Source organism: Calliopsis andreniformis, chromosome 6 (genome assembly GCF_051401765.1).
Source record: "Calliopsis andreniformis isolate RMS-2024a chromosome 6, iyCalAndr_principal, whole genome shotgun sequence".
Taxonomy (NCBI): Eukaryota; Metazoa; Arthropoda; class Insecta; order Hymenoptera; family Andrenidae; genus Calliopsis; species Calliopsis andreniformis.
The window spans coordinates 18,961,094-18,979,432 of NC_135067.1; the positions used below are offsets into that span (position 1 = coordinate 18,961,094).

Sequence of the window (18,339 nt, forward strand, 5' to 3'; positions counted from 1 at the left end):
GGGACTCTTGTATGTGGACGGAAGTAAGAGACCGTAAAGTAACCAACGACCACTCGTAATGGTTACTCTAACGGCGAAAGTTAAAGTGAGGTGTCTTTAAACTCTTTGTGAGCGTTTCATGTGTTCCATTGTAACTTTTTGATTGATACATTTTCTCTTTTAAGTCGCTCGTAATACAATTTAAATTTTGCAAAATTTATGAACTTCACTGGGTCGTCTACAAAGTTTAAATTTTTTGCAAGGAATAAAAATATTTTTACGACTTTTAAAGTCTCTCCAAGTTGAAATATATAGTATCCAGAGTGATTCCAGAGTAGAGCCAGGCGATCGAAAGTGATTCGCTGCTTATACCCTTGAGCGAGTTTGAACAAGGCTGTAAGACTCTCCCAGGGTGATCCCAAGCTTGATAATTCATCAGTCAGGTTCTTACATCCCCGCGAAATTTAATTCGATCCAATTTATATTCGTTACAGTGCTGAGATTTCTCTCGCATTCATATTCACCGCAATTTCCGTGGCGTACAATGTTCCTCCTGTTTCCGCAAGAAAAAATACGCTCGTATCCATTCATCGAGAATTTCTTGCCTTTGAATGTGGCTCTTATGGCGAGAAAATGTACCGATACAGGTTCCAGAGAGATTGAACAACTCTAGTACTAGTCATTTTTCCATTTCAGTTGCTCCGAATGAATCTCGCTCTGACTTTGCTTACAGTCCAATATAGGCCTTTGTGATTCTTTTATGACTGGAGCATTTGATTTTTGTTTCTCTCTTAGGAACAATAATATTCAAGTTTGATCTAGCTTCCTTTATAGATAAGCCATTCGATGCTTTTTGTTTCTGATTGGTGCAGCTTTGAGGGAATGAATAATCGAGATTATCTAACGTCAGCAAGACTCATCGTTGCTCTTTAGCTTCCATAGGCTTTTGTTTAACTTCGTACATTCTATGATAGTGTCAATTATCTTATATCAGAGTCACTGTTAGGGGTTCTACATTCCCTGTAGCGACGCCATACTGATATGGGTGCTCATGGGGAAGTGGATAAGCCTTCGAGGCCCGCAGGATATAAAAAAGGTCGCGTGTTGGCAATTCGTCTCCTATATTATCGGAAAACGCGTTCCCCAGGCTCGTTTCTCACATAAGTGCATGTTGCACATGCACTGGTGTTTACAGAAGCAGTGTGTCTACACGCGTCTTTTGCCGCTTCGGTTCCCACGCTTAGCTCCTTATTACTGTCTGTATTTATAATTAATCCTTCCTGGGGCAAGCTTTCAGACATCCAAGAGCGCCACGATAACACGCGACGAAACCAACTTCCTTCGACGGAGCGAATGGATCAAACATAGCGTCCGCTTCGGTCGATTCAATTTGCCAGCAGATTCTCATGAATAAATTACAGGCCGGCTCATTAACCATTAAATGAAGAATCAATGATCGAAGGAAATAAATGGTTATTAATTTCTTTGATGTAGATCTTGGATCATAATGCAAGCACATGGGAAAGGATTTTTTTGTCGAATAAATTTCTTTTTAATATGTACACTATATGGATCTAAGGTGGAGAAAATAAATATTGCTCCCAATATCTACAAGTAAATTTGAAAGTTGATAGTAAATGTATATTCGGTAAAATTGATTTCTGACGCGAAAGTTTTCTCCAGTGGGTGGGTCGAATACTGGGAACATCGTTTTGCAGAGAACTTAGGAGGAATACCAATTGCTGGGGCTCACAGGAAGTATATACAGGGTCTTTCATTATTTGTGGTCTGTCTTTAAGGTACACAGAGCACGTAGAATCAATTAGCGCTAAAACGATCGAAGCAATCAAAATAATTAGTACCTACTTTTCACCTTAAGTTCTTTTACTCGTTAATCACTAACAGTTTTAGCGTTAATAAGATCTAGATTGCAATCGCGTTTAAAAGACATTTATAATTCTCCAGTAATATCAGTAGTAAAATCAATGAGTAAGTCTACGCTATATCTTATGTGTATTAAAAGTACAACTAGATAAATGGAAATGTCTCTAAGTTCCAGTGAAGGTCGAGTAAATCATGTTTACACAAGCATGTTTTACTGCTATCGAGTGTTGAATTTTTAAAACAGTCTGTATATCCGAGAAGGGATGTCCATCCCGTGTCACTTAAAGACCCTCACATCAGCACGGATTTCCTGTCCATCTTAAGATTCTCTGAAGTTTCTACGTAATTTCTAATAAACTTGCCTTCCAAATGTACATTGAGTTTTATGAAAGATAATAATTTAGCAGATACGAGGTAATTTTATCTTTAGTCCTGAAGCAAAACCTCCACTTGAATACTAATGGCACTTAAAAAGCCAACTCTAGAACCCGATTATGTACTCTGTACTACATATTTAATAAGTATACCTCTAATCACTATCAAAGTTACTCGTTCTCACATTCTCTGCAACCAGGTCTCCACTTCATCGCTAAACAAAAACATATTCACAAAAAATCACCTTCGACATCAGTTTTGCTTTCAGTGAAAGGCGACAGACAGGCAGCACGTCAGTGACCACACCTTCCATAGTTTCGTTAGCGTTTCAAATCATAATTTCGATGCAACAACACGGCTGTTAAACCCTGTTGCCTGCAAGGTTGTGATAAGGTATCAGGGTACTTGAGCGCGACCGTCCCTTAATGCGCCTTATGGATAAATAAGGTATCTGGGAATTGATGAGTCAGACAGCGGATATATCTTCTTACGGTGCCTAGCCCTATGGGGTTAATAAAGTTTGGTCGGGTTACCAATCCGCGAGGACGTGAACAGTGTCGCGTGACACTCCAATCTGTCGATGGCGGTTTTGAGTTTCGCTAAGGAGCTTCGCTAATCGAAACGCGATGTCCGAAGGACGATCAGTAATATGAATCGCAATTAAGCTGGCGTTAATAACTCCATTCGCTGGATAAGTCGAGTCAGTTTGAGTAGATATCCTTAATGAATCGAGAATTTTTCAGTTGCAGCGACGCGGCGGCGGTAACAATGACGTTTCCTTGGGTCTTATGGATTTATTCTTCCGTATATCGCTGTGATCACTTGTTAGTGTTGCCATTTATGGCGTGTTCAATTTGGAGCGTGGGATCATTTAGTCTTGTGAGATCCTTTTTTGGGTTGTTTTGTGGAAGGTGTTTTCTGTGGGATAAATTGTTGATACATAGCTAGATTCCATGCTACGTAGAATTATCTATTGTTACTAGGATAGTTAATTAATTTTAATTTGCAATAGTTCTCAATGACTTCCACAAATTTTCAAAATATTCCACGGTGTTCTAAAAATCTAGTCACACGTGTATAGGATTAAACTTTTTTGTTACCTGAAAGTTAGCTGATCGGTGGTCCGATACTCCCATCCGCTAAAAATATGCTCCCATGGAATGTCCACGGAACCGTTAATCCTCCTAGCCCGCGTACGGTTCTCAATGTAAATTCCTCGATGGCGGCGCATCGCATCCTTCTTAATTAATACAAGAATCGTTGGAACAATGGAGCAAGAAGTGCCTCTTCTGGATTCCTGGCTGCGTCGAGTTCGAAGAAGCCAAGAAGAAATAATCCTGAAGGCACAGTAGCTGTATCTATGGGAATTTTCCTTGTCGGCGAGCTGCGGTGCCCGCCATCCGGTGATTTTACCATTTCCTCGTGATAATTATCAGAGCTGCCAAAGTCGGAAGAGGAAACGCGGTTATTTCGATTCGAATTGGCGGCGAATTTTTTTCGAGAAGTATTAAAAATTTTAGATTTTAAAGTTTGTGAATTTTTGAATTTTCAAATTTTTGAATTTTCAAATTTTTGAATTTTCAAATTTTTAAATTTTCAAATTTTTAAATTTTCAAATTTTTGAATTTTTAAATATTCGAATTTTCAAATCTTTGAACTTTCAGATTTTAAACACTTAAAGTTCGAGATTTGTGAGAATTCGAGTATTAAAATTTTCAAACATAAACTCGTGATTGCATGTGCCTCTCTATTAAGAAAAAGATCTCATCAGCTGAGTCAACAGAGGGTGTATAAGTACAGTGTCGTGCCGAAGACACTGTGTGTTGTTCTGACGTGAAAGTCACGGAGGCTCGTCAATGATTCTCTCGTCTTGAAGAATTGTTTTTCCCGCTGTGGTTTCCAGGGGAAGAAAATGAAGAGTGAGAAACATTGCGGAGGAATCGTAGATGACCACAGGAAACGAGATCCATCGAGAAACTCGTTTAAATTAACGGAACTCGTATCTACTTTCCGATAGCAGTTTCTGCATAACGCTTTACCTCCTATAATTACTAGCATAGTTGTTTATAGCAATTGTGGTAGATAGATCGTTTAACGCACATCTGGTCTTTCAATTTCCAATGTACACTACCTTTTATCGCCATCGAGTTGTACACGATAATTTAGTGATTGATTGTTTATCACTTATCGCAAGTAATTGAAGTACCGAGATTCCTGATGTGGGCCGAGTTAGAAACTAAAAGGATTTTTAGTATCTACATGTTCATTTTGTTATCGCTAATTGAAATACTTTTTTGACACGACACTATATCGAATGGGTGACCTCCAGCCAGTCTGAGCGGGAAGCCGAGATAGATAACGTTAAAAATAGATCTTAATTATGAAAATGAGCGAGATGGATTTATCTCGGATCCCCTGAGCCAGCACATGGAATATGAATCATGCATCATCAGAACTCTCGACCTATCGTCAGCACACTCTGACTCATTTATTTTAATTTCCACGATCGATCGGGGCGAGCTTGGTCTAGTGTTTGCAATCGGATCTCTCCTGCTCTGATTCTCTCATCAACTACTTGTTGACCTCTTATGAGAAGTTGGCTTGCGCTGCCGCCTTGTTTGGAAAACTTATAGCAGCTCTGCCTTCGAGGAATCAACTTCTGCGTCGCTCTTCGCAAACTTCAATCTTTATCACGATAGCTGTATCATCAGTTTACTCTGAACTGTCTACATAGTTTGTTCTTCGAGTATAATTGAATTGAATAAATTTGCTTATCAAAAGGACGACTCTTGAGCAACTTGATGGTTCACATTCACAAATTCTAAAGTACATATTTTCAAGTTAGGTCAAAGTAATACAATAATACCATACCCTCGTAGATCTATAAACGCATGAAATTCTCAAGTGTTCCAATACTCAAATGCAAACTATACTGTAATCCCTCGTTGTACGTTCATCAACCAGATCCCCTCGTGATCACTAAATAAGGGAAGGCTTCAACTCATTTCTCAACCAAACCACAATACCTTCTCTCTCCACTAATATCGCCAACATATCTTCTCTTTCAATACCGATCGTCATTTATCATCCCACAAAAGTTAATCTCAGCAACAATAAGAGTATTGTCGACCACGCATTTCGAGATCTGTGGCCCGACGAAAATCATCAGCGTGCACACGAACCACGTGCGATTCTCCGCTTACCATCCGACCGAAGGGAGATCGGTGACGGTGAGTCAAGCTCGCATTCTTCCAAGTGCGATCACCTCTGATTTTATTTCATTGCTCGACGCGCGGAGGACCTCCTTATACGGTGCATACGCCTCTAAACATAAACCCAGTTGCTCGACCAGCATTCATTCACGACCACGCGACGCACAATCGCAACCAGCCGACGATTCCGTTTCAGCATCCAGATTGTGTTTCCACCTATTGAAACAGCCCCCTTCCCGCAGCTGTTTGTCCGCTCTGGGGCTTAATTATACGCCGACAATTAACGCGACGTTTTGCGCAATTCGAATGCCAAGCGAAACATCAGATAGAGAGATGCGTCGTGGAACGCTAACGTGTCGTGTCGCTGGTAATTTAACCCTGCTTTGAGGCAGGGGCACCTCTTCTACTTCGTGACAGTGGGTTTGTTTGATAATTGTGGAAGGGAGGGAGGAACATGTGGACAGGAGGGACGAGTTTGGGGTGTTGGGATATGAAGTCTTTTTCGAAAATTTGGGAAGTGTTTTTTTAAGGTCTACTTATCTTTATTTTGTGATAGCGTTTTGGAGACAACGTGTGCAATAAGATTGCTCTTATCCCGACTACTTCTTCATAGAATACTATTTTCTCAGGTTGAACTCTTTTATGGACCTTCTGGAGTAGCCTGGGGACTCCTCTAGCATTTAACTGTCAAGTTGGCAGTCACTTGATATCGTATTTAGATTCTATTGGAACCTGACGCACCAGCTTTGAAATAAGAGAAGCAATCCAGTATCTTAGAAGGGATTTAACTACGGATTACGAAAGACTACGAGCTCAATCCTCAATCTCTATGAACCCCGAGATTAGTCATCACCAATAGTATCGTTCAATTATCTCCTAACAAGGCGTCCAACTTCACACTTTAAACAGAAAGATCACTCGAATCCATCAATGTAAATCGAACCCTACAACCTGGTCCATTTTCCCTCCATGCAGAAACTAGTTCTACGACAAGTCATGATTCAAGGTGTTCTACTTTCGAATAGTATTTATTACCTGGCGACACTCGTAACCAAATTTGCTGTACAATGTTCAGTAAGCAAGATGAATGTAATTGAGAGGATCATAACGCAAGAACTACTGTTGTCAAATTTTACAGTTTTTCTTAGATTTTACATCAAAAACATATTTTTGATGTATGAAGAAGAAAAGAGAAAAGTGGCGCAGTACGAACTTATCCATTGACCCAATATTTTGTTAAAAAAAGTTTTACTGTGTTGAACAACAATTAAAGATCCTAGAGCTTCTTTTTGCTGTATGGAGAAAAAGATTGACAAGAGTCGTTTCCTCCGAGTCCCTTAATTACATCGGGGATCGCAGAAACGCAGCCAACGATGACACAGGAAAAAGACAAGTGGAACGCTTGGCGTTCCTCGCGAACCATTCGCGATTCCATCCATGGCAATTAATTACAGCTAGTAATTGATCCGTATCGTTAACCTTGATCGCGTCGAGTCTCACTTTCGCTCGCGTTGTAAATCAAATCACGCGTGAACCGAGTGGCGTGTGCGTAACACGACCGACCAGAAGTACGAGTCGCGAAGAGGGAATGATACTTCACGGAGTCGTGTCTCGCGACAGTAATCGAGGGAAAGATCGATCGATGCTCCCTGGATGCTGGAACGTTATATAACGACGCGCGATTCCGCGGTGACATGGAGCAGTCGCTTGAACCCGTGGAACCAGTCGCGACTGCGGCAGGATGCATCGAGTAGCTCGCGTTGCACCAGGCGCAGCTTCCGTAGCCTGGGATGCGGCATTGTCTCCCTTAATCCCTCACACTCTTCCAAATTCAATGGAGCTTTGTTACTCCGTCTAGTGGATATTCGCCTGCCCCTGGAATTGAGATGGAATATTTGGGAAAATGGAAATGGAAATTGAGTGCAGTCGTGTGAGATGTTTTTATTTTGGGCTTATGCTCCATCTCTATTATGGGAAGTTGACTTTAGTGACTAGAATTTGGTTTATTGTTTGATTTCTAGGAGAGGATTAAATAAACAATATTCACTTGTTATCAGATTGCAATTGTTTTCTCTATTTTTTAGAATGATTGGTTCTACTGTTTGCTGAGATGAATCTTTGAGAAACTAAATTAGTTTCAGAAATATGTAGCCTGTACTTTCTACTCCTCAATAAATCTGCGAAAGTCAATACTTTCTTTACCATAAATTCATCTTCAATTTCACAAGAAACAGAGGATCCCAAAATCCACAGAACTCAGACCTAACGCAGCAGACAATTACTCGTGAAAGTTTCCTGAATCACGGAAGCAATATCCTCTCAGGCGAAATTCTCATTCTGCCACAAATTCCCTACTAATTCCCTTGCATTAGCTCCCAAGGAACGCTCAGTTAATAATCGAAAAAAAAAGGATCACGAAACCATGGGTTACGCAAATGTGATTGCACAAGCCTCTCTCTCAGCGTTTAAGTTTGCTTTACGGCAATAGTCGGGTGCACCGTGCGATTCATAGGCGAAGGATCAGTGGAATTGGAGCAAAGCAGAACCGATGGCCTATCGAGCGGCCAACTGGTCCCTCTTAACGTATTCTTCTTCGAGCAGTTCGCTCGAAGCTGTTCAATTATCGCCACTTGAGTCAACTCCAAAGCGACTGGCGAACTTTTTACTCTCTCTCTCTCTTTCTCTGACTGGCGCCCATTAAGGGATCATCGCCGAGCTTTCAGCAGCGTGTGTAAACCGCAACTGTAATTTATTCCGGCGTGACAACGCGTCGCCCGTCGCATATAAATTGAACAGGGCCTCGAGTAAAAAGTGTGACCAGCCTGGACGCAGAGTACCATGACTTGTCACGGAAATTGCCTTCGCGTTGTGACACGGACGGTTTCGTGTCGGAATTACTCGACCATCAGCGAACCTCCTGTTTCGTCGCGACGATTCACCATTTAAAGCACCGCTCTCGATACGCTCCTCTCGCTGCCGCGTGCGTAATCACTGGTGACTGGCTGTCGTCTCTATGACGATAGCGTCGATAGGGGGAACGGTGGAAGATCGTCTAGGGAGGCTGGAGTGCGTGGGTAGGTGAAGGTCATTGGGTGATGGTTCTTGGAGGTGCACGTGGGAAGGTCAATGTTGAGATTGTGGAGCAGGGTGATTGGTATTTGCATGGAGATGAGTTGCTGGATTTGTGGAATGTTTGGGGTGATGGAGTGTGTACTTGGATTATGGGATTCATTTGTTTGGATTGGGTGGTGCAGTGAGCCATCGGGTTTGGTATCGCTAGGGATGCATTGATCTGTGAAAGCTTGCAGGATTTCATTAAGGACTGAAACCTGTTCTAGATTCCCTAAAAATTAATAGAATAGTATTCTTACTTCGGGTAATCCTGAAAGTTTAAATTTCGTAAGATTCTAAGAAGTAGAAAAAATATATTGTTTTTTACAGAAGTTTTCCCGTCTCGATGCAAGCTACTCTTCCAATATTAATGACTGCCAGCACTTAACCTTCAGCAGTATTCTAATTAAGTCTAATTGCATTTTATCTTGTGTCTCAGTACGATAAGTCGGCACGGAAGCATAAGGCAACGTTTAACAATTGTTTCGAAAATTCCAGAACCTCGTGCGTAAATCGAAATGAATAGTTGCGATGAGTAATCGCTTCTCAACATCCTCATCGTATCGTCATTCTATCGTCATTCTATCGTCATCCTATCCACGATCGGGTGCCGCAATTAGTAGGTGTGCCTTACGAATAATTTCACTTCACGGTAAAATATTCATGGAACGACCTACTTGCACGTTTGCATTATATAATTGAAACGAAAATCTAGTACTACATTGTGCTTGAGGCAAAAACTTATTGCATCATTTACATAAGCTATGTAAACTCCATGTAGTTTCTGCATGAACCTGATTATGGCGCACTTAATCCTCCTAATGCAATTATTGCTTCTCCTAATTTACACGAGGTTGGTTTTAATTGCTTCATTTATTCTGAAACGTTTAAAATTAAATTCATCTAGGATTTAGTAGGAATGACTTTCCTTTTCCCCCTCCTTCAGATTAAAGTTACCCAACTCGGTGGTCTTCGAAAGTCATAATTTCCAGATTCTGTGATCTCATTTAGATTATTCCTCTCTAACGCATTTCTTGTCCTCAAATTTCATGCTTTCTTCCAGCTCACGATCTTTCCTGTTACCTCAGTAATACAAATGAGTAAACAGTCCCAGTTGTTACACTCGAGACTCCTGACTGGTACACACTAGGTACATGTTCCCTCTGCAGAACATCTCCCCCGAGATGCAGCAAAAAGCCAAGCAGAAGAGAAGAACCTGAAACGTACGTGTTCGTAATCGAGTGTAGCCGATCTCGCAGCCGGGCTCGCACGTGTTTCATGTAGGTGGAATCTCGCGGTGACGTAGTCGAGTCACCTCTATCGCCGCCTTGAAATCAAGGAAACCCGTTGACTCAACGATCGAAATCTGGAACACGCGTCTCAAGCACTTTGCGCCGACTCTTATCCCCATCACGTTTCTTGTCGGCGCTGTTATCGTCCAAATAATCGTGTTAGCCCAGTCGAAAGGCATCCTCTCGGGCAGAGTGCTGTCGATATCGACAGCCTCGCTCTCGATCTCGCTTATCCAAGAAAATTCGTCGACGTGTAGGGCTTTCGGCTGGCCGCGACGTTCGTCGAGGTAGATTAAGAAATGACAGAGGTTATTAGGCCGCATTAAGGCCAATATCGTTGCTCGTTTCACGAGCAGCCGCTAGCCTCTGGCAGCAGCCTCTAGTCCAGATTGTCTATTAACGGCAGCGGCTCCTTTTTCTTCGAGTAATTCAATCGTGATTTCCAAGGGAGAGGAGCCACCACACACGGGCGCACTGACACACGCGTGGATCCCTGAAGGGGGTGGGGACCCAGCGCAATGCGACGCCAGCGAAACCAGTTCTCAGGATAAAAGCGAAGGAGAGAGAAGTCTGACCCCGACAGAGCTCCCGCGTCTACAGGGTGTCCAGTAACCTATTGCAATTCCTTCTCGAAGAACGTGCTGAAGCCTCGGAGCGATACTTAATACCCTAGCCCGCCGCCTTCGCAACCTCTGCTCGCGATCCCCCTCGCGAAATCGTGAGCACTTTGAGCGAACCGAGCACGCCCAAAACACGATACCCTTGCGCTTCTACTAAGGCGGTGTACTTTGCAATAGAGTATACGTAGACTAGAGTATATTTTATGGGTCGGTATCCTTGTGTTGGCGGGCTCTGTCGATTGTTTGAGAGCTGTGAGTTATTCTCTGTTTTCTGGCTTGATATACGAGGGTTTGCAAGTTAATGCAAATGAGAGGATATAGGTTCCTTCCTCCAACCAGTGGTGAATCCCTTTTGAAAAACACACTGATGTATCCTGAATTCTAATCAATTTTGAAAAGTAGAGGGTTTAGAAAATATACCTCTTGGGCGCCTACCTCTGAGCAACCCGACATGCACTACCTCAATAGATGTCGTGTTAACATTCTAGTAGGTTTTAATAGCTTTCGATAAGAAATTACATGTCATCTGAAGTTTTTTAAGAAACCAACTTCTACTTTCGAATGTCTTCCACCTTTCCTTTAATCAGTATTAGGTTTTTCTTGCTTTCCAAGTGTTCCTATTTCCTATTCCGTAATTGAATAGAATAGTCATTGTGGATAGTGAAGCCGTCTCGCATTCACGTATTCCACCTATATAAATGGGCGCAATAAAAGCAATCTTTCAAACTGTCTAGGCTATATCGAACTACCGTGAAGCCCGAAGGATGTTGACTTCCATTTGAGGGCTTAGTTCTTTCTTCCCCACGATTCAGAGTCGAAGTGCTCGAGTAGTCGCAGCCATAAGTCGAGATTTGGATCTCGGGAAAGGTTGCACTCGTCTCTTTCGAGGCTGCCACACCGTGCCTTTGTAATTCCAGGTGTATGAGATCACGGTGTACTTTAGCCACGAAAAAGTCGAGAAAGTTATTACGGAGCACAGTGTTTCCAGCCTTTTTGTGCTCGTTACTATGTGTCTGTTACAAAACCTAGCAGAACCTCTATACTTACGGGTACAATTGTACTAATCACGTATGTAGGCATTTAGAAATGAATTTCTATCCCTACGAAATGGACTTCCCTTGGGGGACTGCGAAAATTACCGTTCCTGGTAAAGGAGTCGTTGTTCTCCAGGCTAAATAGAGGTGGTATTTCCATTGGGAGCTCTCACTCTGAGAATTTTGTTTTAAAATAGAGTAGATTTGTCTGTGCTTGAAACATTTTATGATTCATATTGGAAAGTTGAGCTCGGAGCAAGGAAGGGCTGAAGACTGAAGAGAAATTACTTCGTTAATTAATTTTTTCTAGAGAGAGCGGGAATATTTCAATTATTATACAGAGTGTTTCAAAGTATCTGGCCTATAATTTTGATGCTCAGTGGGAACACAAAAGTAGTTAAAAAAAATTTATGCTAATATTTGACACTAATTGTGTAAGTTACAATAAGTTGATGTCCAAAACCTTTAAAATATTACATATCACAATAGAAAAAAAATTCCCAGAGATTCCCTGCACAATTACCCCTCAACAAGACACCACAATCTTCAACCAGAAAATTGCATTGGCCTGCATTTCTCCAGTAGCTCAAAGCGCAATATGCAACCATCAGTGGGAACTTCCCGAGACTTTTATTAGGCGTATCGAGCATTATCAGCCGAGAGGAAAAGGAAGATGAGGCTTTCTCGGCACGAAACGCCAGGCGTGTTCGCGCGCAATTGACTTCGCTCCTCGTTGCTTCTCGCGTCTCCTTTTCCGGATTCCAGCCAGCATCGGCACGCCTTGTATGCAAAAATGCGTTTCCACTGATGCACCCGCGATTCCCTGCGAACCGACGCAGCCCATAGAATCCTAGAAAGCGAAGAACGACGCCGCTGGTCGCCAAGGCGTGGAGAACGTTTCAGGCTTGAGTAAATGTATAACTTGACTTACGCAACCGCAATTGCAATTGCGCGCGCGCATGTAATTTATTGTTCTCTGTTCGGTTCCCTTGGGTTGGACAAGTGTTTGCCGACTTTTCCACTCCCTCATCGCGTGCTTTTCTCGTCCTTAAATACTCGACTCTAGTTAACAAGTCATGCTCTGGTTCAACGAGCAGCTTGGATTTTCTTCAGGGTGTTTTCTGTATGGTCGTAGATCTGGGTCGATCAAGGCGGAGATCGAGCGTTCGAGATTTTTATTTCAGCTGTGGGGAGTTGTGAAAGGTGAGAAAGTTTTTAAAATTTGAAAATTTGAATATTTGAATATTTGAAAATTTGAATATTTAAAAATTTGAATATTTGAAATTTGAATACTTAACATTTTGAAAATTTGAAAATTTGAACATTTTTGAACTTTGAAAATTTTCGTATGAAATTACCTATATCATTATAGCAGTTTAATGAGATTCTGAATCAACACGTATTTATCGACCCGTCTATTAATTCATATTTACATTACAGAAAATTTACTAACAGTAAACGGTAGGCTCGAATGAAGTTTGGGAAATGAAATTTATTTTTGATATGCACAGCGAGGTATAAATGGCGGGTGGAAAGGTGCGTTAACGTTGACCCGGTTACAAATTACCCACGATCGAAGTGGTGCTGCATTTCGCTGGGTCAACGTGCTCCAAGCCAACCTCTCGTTGTTTCGAGCGCAATATCGCGAGATTAAGTCATCGACGATACGAACCCTCATATCTTTAATCTAGCACGTTCACTATTTAGCGCCAGACTCGTTTAGGCAGGAGCTAGATAACCGTTTTACCCATTCATTCGTCGCGAAGACGTGAATGGTCTCACTCACGATCAATATCTTCTTGTTTGCTCGTTGGCTGCTTGCCCGAGCTCAGAATTCTTTCTCTGAATTATCATTGTCGCTGGACGCGAAATTGTTTTGTTGCACGGCAATTCAGCTCGTAACGTTTGCTAAGTAATTGTCTGCAATAAAGACCACAGAGTCGTGTTAATCGTTTGACCGTGTCTTCGACCAATTAACGGCTTTGCAAAATTTAATCCCTGTACCTCTGATCAGTGATTTCGAAATTGCGGAGAATATTACGGAATTGGTTTCCAACCATTCCACTCCACCTGTTACATATTTGCTTTTCATTGAATTATAAATATTCTCGTTCCCAGGGTTTCTATAGCAACTCGTTACGTCGATACTGCGATAATATTTCTAGTAAAAAGGGAGGAGTTATTCGTTGCGTTACGTTACAAAATTATAGAAGTTACAGTAATGTTGCGGACGAGAGCCGTTTCGTCTACACGGACGAGAGCCGCGGTTTATCCCCACTACCTCGTTTGATACATGCCGCCGAGAAACCAATTCTTGGAACCATCGCGTTCGAGCTCGACGCCCGAGAACAAGGATGTCATAAAAAACAACGATAGCATTAGGGATTTAAATAGGAAAAATTGAAGTTTCTTATTCGCAAACGGATTTTCACGCAAGTAACACCAATCGATTCCTTATGCTCTCCCAATTAAAATGATGTCAAACACGACATGATTCCGATTATTTTTAACAAAGATACATAAAACTTGGTTTGTAGAACGAAAGGTCATGCTCGTAAACAGACCCGGGCGCGACTCTCGTCCGTGAGTGGTAGTCGATTCTAAGGCACGACTAGACCCGAGCGCGACTCTCGTCCGTGAGTGGTAGTCGATTCGACGAGCGCGGCTCTCGTCGTAGGGCTAACTCCCTATTATTCCCTCATATTTTTGTGTTTCATTATTTAATGACTGAAACTATTAAGAAAATGAAAGCGTAATACAAAAAGTATGTATATAAGTTCTGTTTTAAATGTTTAGAAATTTTTATTTTTTTATTTTTAATATCTTCTTTCCGACATCGATTAAATATAATATACATAAATTCTGTTTATGTCATTTTTAGCTCGTAAAGAACTGATAGAAAAGTAACTTTGACGATTCTCCGTAACCGTCGCAGGGTTCCAACCTTTATTATTTAAATATCTTTATTATAAATAATAGGAATCATGTCGTATTTGATATCATTTTTATCGGGAGAGCACAAGGAATCGATTGGTGTTACTTGCGTGAAAATCTGTTTGCAAATAAGGAACTTCAATTTTTCCTATTAAATCCCTAATGCTATCCTTGTCTTTTCTGACGTCATTGATTTCGGGCATCGAGCTCGAGCGAGACCCTTTTTTTTGCTTCTCCGGTCGTGTACCAATTATCTCGGCGACCGAGAGCAAAGGAAGCCGAATCGACTACCAGTCGCGGACGAGAGTCGCGACCAGACCCGAGAGCGGCTCTCGTCCGCAACATTACTGTACTTTTTAGGTGCAATTTTCATTTGTTACAAACTAACAAACATTTTGTCTTTAGTAACACAAAAAACTATCATAATTTTGATCCTGTACCTCTATTAACTATCTCCATTTCAAAAATCGAAACCAATGAGGATAATTAAAATCTAATCGATCACATAAACGCTATCGACATTACCTATCATGTTATTCCGATAAAAATTAATCACCGCAAATTTCTTTCTTTTTCAATCGGTCGCGTTTATCGAACACGCCTGATAACACATTGATAACGCGCGTCGAATGCAAGGCACCAGTCTCGCGCTGCATTTTCTCGGAGTCTGATCGTTTTTCGAGCTCCGCTCAAAGGTACCGCCCTCATCTCTTGCCCCTTTTTCCTTCGTCATGGAAATCCGACAGATGCGAAGGTGGGACGTTCTGGAGGAGTACTTCGAGGACTTCTCTTATTTCCTTTGTTTAGTAAGTACTCTGAATTTCCATCGGTCCCGACATGCCTTTTACGTAAGCCACTTGACTCTGGCAGAATAGATTAATCGTTGGGCGTGAAAAACAAAGCGAACGCCGATCCTGCCATTGACAGAGAGAAACTAACGAGCGGGGCTTTAACAATCGTCCAATCGGCCCGATTACATGGCACACTCACTGAATTTGGCATTAGGATTGAGTCACGTTCGTCAAGTGTCACTTCTGCTAGATTAGAAATCTCAATTTGCTCGTGCGACGCGCTGCGATGGTAGAGGAAGGGTCAGTGATTCGAGGAGAACAGAAAGGAGTCGGTGATTCGTGATTAAGTTGGAGAACAGTTCGCTGCCAAGATCCAGATGCTAATTAGTCGACCGTAATACGGTTTCCCGCGAGCCGGCATAAAGAACTGTCGATTAACCCCGATGCAGTTTTTTAAGAAGCGCCGTGTATGACTATCCCCGATGACTTAAGTCTATTGTTCGCGTGGAAATAGTGCGCCGGCTAATGGTAGTGAGTGAATTCTTGAAATCTGGCTCGCTTCTATTTGACTCAACCTAGATATCGCTCGTTCGAAGGGGCACACACCCTAGCGATAAGAACTAATCTTTAATCTTCTTTTGCACGTGCAACAAAATTAACTACCTGAAGACACCTAGACCTGAAGTTCCCAAGATCCAAGCTCCAAGAAACATGAAATTCCAAAGACCTAAAATTCTCAAGAGACTCGAAGATTCCAAATCCTGAATCTCTGCAAGATCCTGGATCCTGAAACTCCTGAACAGAAGGCCTTGACTCCCATTCCCACACAAGAATAGAAGACAATGTTCTGAAGGCGGCTCTGTTTGACAGATCGATGAGAATGGGGACGGTTTCATCAACCTCACAGAGCTGCGCAGCGCCCTGGACATCTGTGGCTTCAAAATGCCTGGCTACAAGGTACGTCAGATGATCGAGGAGTACGACGACAAGCAGAGATCTGAGCACAAGGGGCGACTGTCCTTCGAGGAGTTCGAGAAGCTGTGTAAAGAGCTGAAGGCCAACGAACTGGGATCCACGTTCAAGCATGTGGTGTCGAAGAAGGAGAATCTCGAGACCTTGGGAGGAATTTCCGAAGCATCCAGCGAAGGGACCACGCATTCGGTCAGACTCGAGGAACAGCTTGCGTTCAGCGATTGGATCAACACCAATCTGTCACATGATCCTGATCTGAAACACCTGCTGCCCATCGACCCAGAAGGAAAGTTGCTGTATGAGAAGGTCAAGGATGGAATTCTTCTTTGGTATGCATCTGATTTTATCTTCTGGTAGTTTTAGGAACTTTCGGAGTTGAGCAAAAAATATTTTTTGAGTAACTGTAGAAAAATTTGCATTACTAGATAAAGTAATGCAATACAGTTAATTACAATCTATGCACGTAATCCTAAACTAAATACCCTTATCTATGAACTGTAAACTCTTTGTGGTCAAATTCTTTTTTTTACTGAACCTCTTTTCCTGTACAGTTGTGCAACAGAAAATTGGTATTACAGTGAATTGCCAACGTAGAACCACAAAGGGTTGTCTTAAATATAAATGTCCCTAATTGTTTCATTTTTCGATTTCAGTAAAATAATCAATCACTCTTGCCCAGACACAATCGACGAACGAACAATCAACAAGAAGAATCTAACCCTGTACAAGAAACACGAGAACTTGACCTTAGCCTTGTCCTCAGCTCAAGCAATCGGTTGTAACATAGTGAACATCGACGCTCACGACCTCACGAAAGGATCCCCTCACCTGGTCCTCGGTCTCCTCTGGCAGATCATCCGCATCGGTCTCTTCAACCAGATTACTCTAGAGAACTGTCCTGGCTTGGCCACGCTTTTGCAAGACGGCGAACGCATCGAAGACCTCTTGAAACTATCCCCAGAGTCGATTCTATTGAGATGGGTGAACCACCACTTGGAGAACGCTGGCATCGCTCGACGCTGCAACAACTTCCAGTCAGATATCACTGACTCCGAGATCTACACCTATCTAATCAAACAAATCGCACCGAATAGCGCTGGAGTGACTCTAGAAGCACTAATGGAGCCCAACCACACCTCTCGAGCGGAAATTATGTTGCAGCAGGCAGCCAAATTAGGCTGTCGCAGCTTCGTGACGCCCAGTGACGTGGTTAATGGCATCTACAAGCTGAACCTTGCCTTCGTCGCGAACATGTTCAACAATTACCCAGGCCTCGACAAACCTGAGAGCAACATCGAGGGACTGGAGTCGCTGGAAGAGACCAGAGAGGAGAAGACCTATCGAAACTGGATGAACTCGATGGGAGTGGTACCCTATGTTAATTGGTTGTACTCAGACCTGGCAGACGGCCTGGTGATCTTCCAGCTTTACGACATCATCAAACCAGGCACCGTGAACTGGAACAGAGTGCACAAAAAGTTCACTAAGCTTAGGAAGTTTATGGAGAAACTCGAGAACTGTAATTATGTAGTCGAACTAGGGAAAACTATGAACTTCTCTTTGGTTGGCATCGCGGGTCAGGATATCAACGATGGAAATGCTACGTTGACATTGGCACTGATCTGGCAATTGATGAGGTCATACACGTTGTCTATTTTGACTTCGTTAGCAGGCACGCAGGGCAGCACTCTAGTGGAAAAGGAAATCGTTCAGTGGGTGAATTCGAAGCTGCAGGGGGCAGGGAAGAGCAGCAGTATCAAGGGCTTCCAGGACTCCTCGATATCGGATGGGAAGGTGGTGATCGATTTGATCGACGCCATCAAACCAGGAACAGTGAACTATGACCTCGTTAAGGAGGGAGGCACCGAAGAGGTGAGATTATTGGAGGTATTTGGAGGCGGTCTCTGAAAGATCGGGTCACTGATTTCTGAATCCTTGGAAGTGAAGTCGTTGCAATGGTTCCGTCTGCTGAATTTTCTAGAGTTTTATTGCTTTTCGGGTTACGGCGTCGTAAATGTCCCCCTGGGGATTTAGTGTGGTACTCGTTTAGGAACTGGAAAATTAGGTTTGTCTTACTGATATCGTGATACTATTTTCTTCGTTTTGGGTCAAGTCAATTTTTAGATATTTTGAGA

The 18,339-nt window shown here is 42.4% G+C and overlaps 1 protein-coding gene across 1 annotated transcript in view; it reads left to right on the forward strand.

Moving 5' to 3' along the window:
- Fim (plastin-2 fimbrin) overlaps nucleotides 1-18,339 on the forward strand; it is a 30,329-nt gene that overhangs the window by 7,998 nt on the left and 3,992 nt on the right. The window contains exons 2-3 of the mRNA XM_076379710.1: nucleotides 16,103-16,533; nucleotides 16,858-18,076. Coding sequence (XP_076235825.1) covers nucleotides 16,103-16,533; nucleotides 16,858-18,076 — 1,650 coding nt within the window. The remainder of the gene's footprint in view (nucleotides 1-16,102; nucleotides 16,534-16,857; nucleotides 18,077-18,339) is intronic.